The sequence below is a fragment of the Pygocentrus nattereri genome, chromosome 21 (assembly GCF_015220715.1).
Source record: "Pygocentrus nattereri isolate fPygNat1 chromosome 21, fPygNat1.pri, whole genome shotgun sequence".
NCBI classification, from domain to species: domain Eukaryota; kingdom Metazoa; phylum Chordata; class Actinopteri; order Characiformes; family Serrasalmidae; genus Pygocentrus; species Pygocentrus nattereri.
Genome location: NC_051231.1, coordinates 15,087,648 through 15,097,842, shown reverse-complemented (window position 1 = coordinate 15,097,842; position 10,195 = coordinate 15,087,648). Strand labels below are relative to the sequence as shown.

The 10,195-nt window shown below is 38.3% G+C and overlaps 1 protein-coding gene across 6 annotated transcripts in view; it reads right to left on the bottom strand.

Annotated features, from left to right (window-relative positions):
* Positions 1 to 3,871: 3,871 nt before the first annotated feature.
* The window catches only part of LOC108424637 (nck-associated protein 5-like), a 137,453-nt gene continuing 131,129 nt past the window's right edge, over positions 3,872 to 10,195 (bottom strand). For all 6 annotated transcript variants that reach the window (XM_017692789.2, XM_017692787.2, XM_037532378.1 and 3 more), the window contains one exon: positions 3,872 to 7,539. In XM_017692789.2, coding sequence (XP_017548278.1) covers positions 7,279 to 7,539 — 261 coding nt within the window. In that variant the 3' untranslated portion in view covers positions 3,872 to 7,278. The remainder of the gene's footprint in view (positions 7,540 to 10,195) is intronic.

Below are 10,195 nucleotides of genomic sequence, written 5' to 3'. Positions count from 1 at the left end.
GCAGAACCATAAATTAAGAGACCCATCACTGAATTACTGTCTCGGTAACGTACACTGTTTTATGGCTTTGTTAGAGTTCTGGTGGAAATGCTATTTACATAGCACCTTAAAATACTATTTACAGGTAAAGAAAACAGAAAGAAACACAAACACGCAGAGAAGCGATCAAAGGAGTACGAAAGGAAATAAAAGCATTACAATCAAAAACAGTAATAACAACAATGAACATACAATAACAGCAGCGACGACAGTTTAAACCAGTGGGCAAAAATTAAATAGGCAAATAAATATACAAAATACAAATCAATCAAGCTCTTTGTCAAACTACGAATTACAAAATACAGGAAAAGAACGAGTGAAATTATAGCTACACCATGCATGAGATGAGAGGGCGGAGCCAAAATCAGGAATAATTATCTAACCTGTCTTATTTAGATTAAACTGACAGCTCAGCCATACGCACCAACGGTCTAAAACGGAGAGGAGCTGCTGGACCTTCCTGTTCACTCAAAGTCCGATTCCAGGAAAATAAAGAACTGTTTACGATCACAAGACAAAACACAAACTTATTAAGCCTATAGACAAATCAATACAGGTAATGGAAGATGTGTGCTTGGATCAATAGCTGGCACTGTGGACAAATCCTCCTTTTCCAAAGTTCTACACCTGAATCTGGGAGGTTTACCAGATGCGGACTTTGAGTGTACTTTATGACCTCCTGCTTTGAGAATCTGCTATTTCCCTCGCACCCTGAAAGTGGAACTCCACTGATTTTAAGGTGTGGTGGGAATCATTCAGAGTGGGCAAGGACATATTTTATCATTCCTGTGATAATTATGCTTTAAATAGCATTATTTTTATAATTGCCTGTTTAACAGGATTTAGTGTGTGAAACGTTGAATAAAAAACAGAAAACTTTTTAATTCCTGCCTAATTAACTGGTTAAGAGTCATTCAGGGTGGTCTGGTGTGAAAAGCTCCATTCTAGAGAAACCTACAGAGTCAGAACTGTTCACAGCGGTTGTGATAGGAACCAGACGTGCACCTCTAAAAGTTCCCTCACAGAAAGTTATTGCATGAAATGGTTATGAATACACTGCCATGTCCGAGACACTGTTTTACGATAGGTTTGTTTAGCCTAAAACATATTTTAATCGACTTAGTTCACAGTGGAGGGATACATGAAGGACGTTCAAAGGCAAAAAAAAGTCCCTAAACACTTTTTCCACTATTTTCCCATCATCTACATTCCATATAAAACACATGCAGGTTCACTGGTGGTTTTGGATACTAAAAAAAATGTCTACATTTGTGTTGTAGTCATGGCGACCCCTGGGTCCTATCACCACCACTGCAAAGAAATATGAACCATTTCACTCCAAACCATTCTGAATGAGTCAGCATCGCAATGACAGAAGTATGCAAAAATTAGAAAATTTGGTGGAACTCCCCTTTAATAGTTTCTATAATAATTCCTTCTAAATGCAATTTTTTTGACTGTTCAGAATTCAACCCCCCCCCTTGCAAAAAAAACAAAATATCGTGGTACATAATATAACATCATCAAATACTGTCATATTTCCCAGAGTCAGAACTGTTCACAATGGTGGTGACTGGAACCAGGCGTCCACCTCTAAAAGCTCTCTCACTGAAGTTGTGACACACTGATCCGACTGTGTACTTTATTACTGGGTAGTGGCTAATACTGATTTTGATAGATGATTTTGTCTACAGTACATCCACATTATTTAGATTACACATTCCAGTTTGCTGATGAGTTTATGGCCATATCTATGTGTTTAATACTAATCATAATTTATCTCCCTAAAGATCTTACTTTAAATTTTGGTAGTAAAATCTATTACATACTCTTTCTGTTTGCCATAGTAGAAGATGGTGATATGGCAAATTGTAATATCACGATACTTCAGGACGATACAAAATGTGTCAAAATGTTTTTTCTGACATCTGATAAGGTAGAACAGAAAAAGTGGTGCTGCATTTTAAACTACCATCAAAAACTATGAATACAATTTTTTATTCAACATTTCACACACTAAGCTGCATGAAGTCCGAGCAAACTGTGACATATTGTGATCTAATGTACCACAATAAGGATAAATATCATCATATCATCATCATACACACCCAGTCTATTAAAATATGCCTGGATTGGCCTGACTCTCATCCTTTAGAACGAATCAAAAGGGGGATGCATGGAGGATGTTGTGATGCAAAATAGTTCCCCAAGAAATTATTTCAGATTTTTCACTTTTCCCCATCATTAAAAACTCAAAAGACATGTGTAGGTTCACTGGTGGTTTGGGATAGTAAATAAAGTGCCTATATTTGTGTTGTAGTCATGGTGACCGCTGGATCCTATCACCACCACTGTAAAGACATTGGAACCACTGCATACCAATCCACTTTAAATCAGTCTGTATATCTCACTAAATTCTGCATGAATTTTGCAACGTTGATGGAATTCCCCTTCATATGCAGAGTGTTTAAAGGTCTACTGGAAGACTTTCAGGATCTTTTGCTTCTGCAGAACAGTCTGATTCTCAGTTCCCCTTTGTATTATTTAGTAACGTCAGTATGTGTGCAGGGACACAGAATGCGAGAGGAGTAAAAAAGGGCTCAGATGTAGGAAAATCAGTCAAGATTTCATATCGTAAAACAGATAAGGACACTGGAAGCGCAAGGAAGTGAATGGATCTCCTCTTCTTTTCCAGAAGAGAGAACAAAAACAACAAAAAGAAGGGACTCACACCTACTCACTCGGGCACAGACGGGCAGGCTGTCCTAATTACAGCTTGTTTCAACCACATAAACTTTCATCTCTGGAGGAAATCAACCTTATTATTAAATTACACTGTACAAAGTTACTGTTCACTCATATAAACACAGTATTGCTCATCAGTGCTGTGGGTGCTGAAGTAATCTCCGCTTCAAAATCTGCCATTAATGTCTCAGTAAAACCTTCAGGCGAAAATGAACGAATGGTGTGACTTGATCATCCCTCTGGAACAGCTTCCACGTCCAGCTGTGAGACAGGTTACTGTCTGTGGTCAGTTAAATCGTAGCATTTGGTTTAAAGTGTCACAGTATGTTTTTTTTATTTAGTCCTGTTCAGTCACAGTGTAGGTAATGAGCGATACTGAATTACAGCACTGACATCAGAGCCTGACCAATAAGATCATGTTTTGGTCAATACTGATACTGATTTTACATTTACCAGCAATACTGGCAGATGTTTTTTTACACTACACTCTTAAAACACAGAAAAGCATGAACACTCAGAACCATTTGCATGATTAAATAGTTCCTCAGATTGATGTTGTAGATCGTTCTTTAAATGTTCTTTAGTAAAGGCTATTAGTAAATAAAATTTAGTTAATTTTATTTTTAATAAGTAAAAGATGAATATTTATTTATTTATTTATTCACTCACTCAGTTACTTGCTTATTTATTTAACAAATATTAGCCAATAGCCATACAATTCTAAAATGCTAATTATGTCATAGCCCCGCGATGGACTGGCGACCTGTCCAGGGTGTATCCGGGTCTAAATCTAAAAAAACATTAGCATCATATTAGTCATGTTATACGTGTGTCTACAACAGAATCAGTTTCATATTAATGAAAACAGTAATTCCAAACCTTTAAACTGTGTGGTATATAAATGTGATATTCATATTTTAATTTTAGAATCATTTAGTTTAGTGCTTCACAGACTGATATGATTGGCACACTATTTTTTCAAAGGAGAAACTAGTTGTAATTGAATATAAATATCATAGCACTAGGTGTGGAGCTACCCAGAATTCTTTACAGTCTCAACTAATTCTTTGGACAAATAATGTTCAGATACATTTTATTGTTTTTAATAGCAAAAAAAGTCAGTAATTATCAGCATTATGAGTATGTTATCAGTGCAATGTTCTTGCGGATACCGAATAAACCACAGGCTTCAATATCGGCCAATATTATCGGCCGACTGATATTATCGGTCAGGCTCCAACTCACACGGCTGTTAGATCATTGCGACAGTTTTATAGCAACTGGCTCAGAGGAAGTGCTACCTCCAGTCCTGCAGTGCAGTCTGGTGTGCCGAACGTCTCTGCAGGACTTAAGAAGAATAAAGAGCTGCTGAAAGTGGTGAAGAATTCAGTTGATGAAGGTTTTTGTGCTTGTGTGTTTTTACAGCAAAGTGAGCACCTTCTGTCATGATCTGAGTTTTGGAGAAAGCAGGGCCGGTTTTCTAGACACATTAGCTCAGCCCACAGGATTGAATCTGTTATATTACAGAAACTTCCCATTTTTAGTCCTAAATCAAAATCTGGAAAGATTGAGATAATATATGTCACAAAATCATATTATAGAAACAAACGTTATCTTAATTTAGGGTCTTATCTCGAGTTATTCATACTCAACTGAGATTGATAATTAAAGCAGCACTATGTAACATTTGACGATTTGGAGGCCTCTCTGATGGAAATGTTTAATGGGTTGTGCTTCAGATGACTCTGACTTCTGCAAGAGCTGAAAGAGAATTCAAAGAGAACTCAGTCTAAACTTGGTGACGAACGCATCTTCTGAGGATGTGAGTGAATTATCTACTACAGTCATCGTATTTTCATCAGTATAATGTTGATTGAGTTATAATGTTAAGCATCAAGCCGGACCTGCTTTTTGAGTCTGTGTGTGGTGTTAATATGTAAAGACGTACGGCGTGGCGTGAAAAACTTGACACCTCTGACTTTTAAATGATTATTTAATGTTTTAGGGGGTGACTCACAGCAGCGCACGCTCATCATATTTTAGTGTGTTTTTATTCACCTCACTCAGCAATGATACTGCCTTCAGTCTTAACAAAACAACGTACATAGTGCTGTTTTAACTGCCTGTTTCCTAGCAACTAACAAAACACGCAAAGCTGAAATGTAAACATGCCATCATAATAACAGACAAAAATGTACATTAGTTAGCGAGACGAAACTAAAATATGACAAACAATCCTATCTGGAGATTAGATTGGAACTGCTGTTCTCTAATACTGTCCCTAACTCTAACCGTCACGAATAAAATTTCAGAGTTAGGATGTTTCTGTAATACAGCTACTTGTCATTTTACAGACCATCTTATTTCAAACCCTGAATTCAACAGAACACACTGAACTCTAAAGCAGGGGTGCCCAAATTTTTGTCTCTGTATCCAAAATGCAATATTTGTGGTGGGACAAGGGCCAAGACAGTCATATATACAGTCGTATGCAAACGTTTTGGGTCAGATTCCATGTTATTATTAATTTTCTGAATGTAAATAAGTTACACATCCTCTACTGAGACATACTGCTGCACACTTTAATGCACAATAACTGAATATACTTTTAAAATACTATTTACTGAATTTAACACATTGGAGGGAAACTGTGGCCTGTGAAAAGGTTATGGTATATACATGTTAATCTCAGTAAATGAGAAGAAACAGAAACTGTGCAATAAAATTAGCAGAAAAGTGCCATGTTTACATTTGGCCTGTGTAAAATATGGAATTTGAGCGGATGTGTTCAAACTTTTGCAAACGAAGCCAAGTAGGGTCCTAAACGAGTTATTGAAATGTGTTTTAGAACATTACACTGAGTTCTGTAATGAAAACAATCCAAAAATGTTAATGAAAAAAAGTTATTTGCTGTATAAAAATATGTTTGTTCTCTCATTAGCTGGGGGGAGTCAGGGGTAGGGTAACTTTATGCTAGGCCAAACCAAACATCCTCAGAGGTGAGATTTGGATCTGGGTAGCCCTGCTCTAGAATGTATCCACCCTTTAATTCAGTTTATATATACTATTCTCTAAATGGTGTTTGCTATATAATGTACTCACTAAAAGATTTACCACTGAAAACTGGCATAGCGGACACACTATATAGTGCACTATTTCTCAAGTGGAGAGTGATTCTGAATGCAGCCCTTAAGCTGTTATATAGCCACATGTAAACAGGATGCACCTTTATGTGAACTGTGGGATGATATCAGACACTTTTCTTGTGCCTAACTACCAATGCTGATACACAAACATTTATAAAATGTAGAAATTTAGGACTAAATCCAGCTGGATTAGCATTACAGAGAAATGTGAGTTGTTCTGTAAGCCTACAAATGCAATAAAACTAATAAAATGTAGATATTTTAGTGCAGCGACACAAATATTCTGCTAAAATACTGGTTTGAAATATCAGTCTGTCCAAAGGGGTATGTTTTTCATATGATACTAATATGCGATGTCATTGTGCATCCTTGACATTTGGCATTCTGTAATGGACACAAATACAACTTTGACAGCTGACTGCCTAAAGGGTTTCTTTCACCAAAAGTCTAAACCTGTGATTTGTAACTGTGATAAAGGATAAACGGAAAGAAAAGTGTGCCATTAGCTTTAGCCTCCTGCCTCCAGCCGAGATGGGAAACAAAGCCACAGCTATGGAAGCAGCCCCACTATTTGGGGAAGAGGAGCAATCAAACCAAAACACAAGCCTGCCTCTCCCAGCAAATCAACTAACCACCGAGACGTGACGAGGTGGGATTTGCTGCCTTCCAACTTCGAGCAGGAGGATCTGAGCCAGTCAGTGCTTGTTTCTCCTCAATTACACAGTGAAACTGTCCCGAATTTAGATGTTATGGTGGAACTTGTGACTTCTTGATGTATTAAATTACCAAGATCATATAAAATGTTATAATAAATAATAAAGCTAATTATTTGATTATGGCCTTTGTTTTTCATGGAACAAAACAAACAAGGCCCTCTGCTTTGATATTCACAAGAGCGAGAGGTTTTCCAGCAGATGTGGCAAGATCATGCATTCTCTCGAAAAGCACACGTCTGTGAATGTCTTTTTAAACCAATGCGTTGTTCTTGATCGTCTGTCCATCAGTTGTCCTGAGGAACACGTGAAAGGTCATTAGGAATTTCAGGTTCATTAAGACCAACAAATAGACTCATGGAGAGGTATTTTAAGGTAAATAATGTGGAATATTGGTTCCCCAGAGAACTGCTGAGGGCTTAGGCAGCTTCTCTCTTTAAATCTTTCTATCTGATGTGCATTTAGCATCATTTGAGTTCAGGCTCCCTACTAACGATGGCCGAAACTGATATCAGATCAGTACAGCAGGGCTTTAGTGTCAGCACGCTGCCTCTGCGTTTGGAGATCCACTGCAAAGTAAAGGGTAAACGTTCATCATCGTTAAGACGCTAGCTGACGCTGGTCAGTTCTCTCACTCATCCCTGGCTGCCACAGGAGGAGAGGCTGTCATAGAGAGAGTCGCTGAGAGACTCGGGTGTCTCCAAGGCTTGTGGACGACTGGGGGACAGAATGTCATCTGGACGCTCCTTCACCAGCTCTAGGCCGCCTTCCTTGGACATCTCCGGACCTCCGTGAGTCCTTCCCTTCCTCTGACGACTCATGCCCATCTGCGGTGGGAGGGGGAGGTTTCTGGGGTCGGCTTCGTGAGGACCCTGAGGGACACCTTTGTTCAGACTCTGGAGAGAATCACAGTGAAAGATAGAGGACAAATCAGCAAAGCTTAGTGCTGCACTGATGCAACATGATTTATACTAAGTCTGAGATTTATGTACCCAAGATATTGGAAAAAAACAATAACTTCAGGAATGAGTGTGGTTAATTTTTGTTTACACACTGTACATTCAAAAACAGATGACCCAAACATAAAGTAACTGTACTTACAGTTCTAACTCTAATCCTAGTTCATTTCCCACCTGCTAGAGAGACAGCTGGAAATACAGTTAATGATTTATTTGTGTTTTCGGTCATTGTTTGGTCTTTTGATCATTCTAACGTTTCTAATGGCGTTGGGCAATATGATAATATATATTATTATTGTAATGAACTATGTCACGATACAATATGCCTTTCTGAACCTATGGTGTATACAGTCAGAACACTGACAACACTGACCAACTGCATGTTTCATTATAAAGAGAGAAAAAATAGTCCTATTTAACTGGATTTAGTGACAAATACTGAATAACATCATTGTTTTCATAGTTTTTGATATATTTTTTTAATGTAAATCTACTGGCTCTTTTTTCTCAGTTCCAACTGATCAGATGTCTGAGAAAATAAATATTGTGACATACCATGTATCATGAAAATATCTAAATGTCTAAACGTTCTATTTTTACCATATCGCCCAGCTCTAGTTTCTAATTTGGCTAATTAGCTAGCTTGCTTCTGTGTGTCTTCCCTGCGATGGACTGGCGACCTGTCCAGGGTGTATCCTGCCTTCTGCCCGAAGACTGCTGGGATAGGCTCCAGCTCCCCCCCGCGACCCTGACGGAGAAGCGGCTTAGAAAATGGATGGATGGATGGATGGATAGCTAGCTTGCTTTAATTTAATTTACCTTACTGGCTGATACGAAATATACTGCAGTGTTTTTTTTGCACACACACACACACACACACACACACACACACACACACACACACACACACACACACACACACACACACACACACACACACACACACACACACACACACACACACAAAATAACTATAATTACACAGAATCAGGTTTATAAACAACCAAAGCATCAACCAAGCACTTTCACTTGGCAAATTTCCTTTGCCAAGTGTGAAAATATGAGTCTAGTTGTTCTGTGGCCACTAGCATAAATGCTAAAAGTGTTTTTTCTTCACAACTTCATATTGAAAAGTGCAGAATTTGCTAAATTGTCATTAGCTGCATCCTCAATGAGATTAATATTTACAGTACACTATGTGTACACCACTGTATGTGTACAGTATGTGGACACCATTCCTAATTACTGAGTTCAGGTGTTTCAGACATGCTCATAGCTGACAGGTGTATAAAATCAAGCACATAGCCTTGCAATCTCCATAGGCAAACACTGGCGGTAGAATGCCTCACACTCAAGAGCTTCGGAAAATGTATGTATGCCTGGTTGTAATAAAATAAAATTTAATGAAGCTCAGATAATTTAAAAATGATTAATCAATAAATAGAACGTTAGGTTGTGTGTCGTGCTTCACTACATCAAACATTTTTATGCACATTTGACAGTATCTCTTTAACTTAGCATTTAATTAAAATTTTATGTCTCTATAGGTGTTTATCTTTTTAATTTGATCTGTCATTTTTAAACGAATACCCATCATTTCTTCTATTACTGTTAAGCTTTATCACCTGCCAGTAAAGCACTTTGAGCTGTCACCAGCATGAAAAGAGCTCTACAAATAAACATATTGTTATTATTATTATTATTTAAAAAATGAAATAAGAAAAGTTTTCTATGATATGAGCCCTTTAATTTTTTTCCTCTGCTAGTGATGCTATCTATCTATCTATCTATCTATCTATCTATCTATCTATCTATCTATCTATATATATATATATATATATATACATTTAGGGACATTGAGTTAGTGCTTTAAAGAATCCCAATTTTGCAGTAGCAGCTCTTTGATGGTCAGCAGGGTTGTCTGGATGCACTTGGTCACATCAGTCCATCCCAGTCCATCTCACGCTTTTTAACGCTGGGGTCATTTTTATTCCACAGCAGGAATACAAGGGTCCGAACACTGAGCTTAAAAGCTCTGCAATATGAAGAGGCGAAAGGGTCAAAAAAATTTCACCTCTTGAGTCCATTTGCTGAGAACCATCTGACACTAAAGATTCTCCATCAGGTTTTCCCTTCTCTCTTTCTGACAGTTACCATGGCAACCGCTGACCAGCTCAGGAAGCAGCGCAGGTTAATGATCAGTGTTTAGGCTCAGATGGCCCAAAGCGCTGCATTTCACTCCCCTCTCATCCTGTTTTTATATACTGTCGTACTTTATGAGTTGATCTGGCTGGAAAGGAGGAGGGAGTGTGTGATATATCTAGGAACAGCGAGGGAGGGGGGCACGCTGAAGAAAAAGATCCGAAGAGGAGCCGAGACCATCAGCGCCACACACACTCCGTAACGCCGCCAACCCTTTGCTCAGAAAGAGAGGCACATGTGCATTTAAGCCCCCACACTAAGCCTTTCAGCTCTGGGTGACTGAGAGGTCAGCGCTATTATAAACCTTCACAATGAGCACATTCTGTATGTGTTCGGCCCACATCTCACTGCCGTCAGACCAAACCATGTATCTCCAAAATGGTAAGTTCAC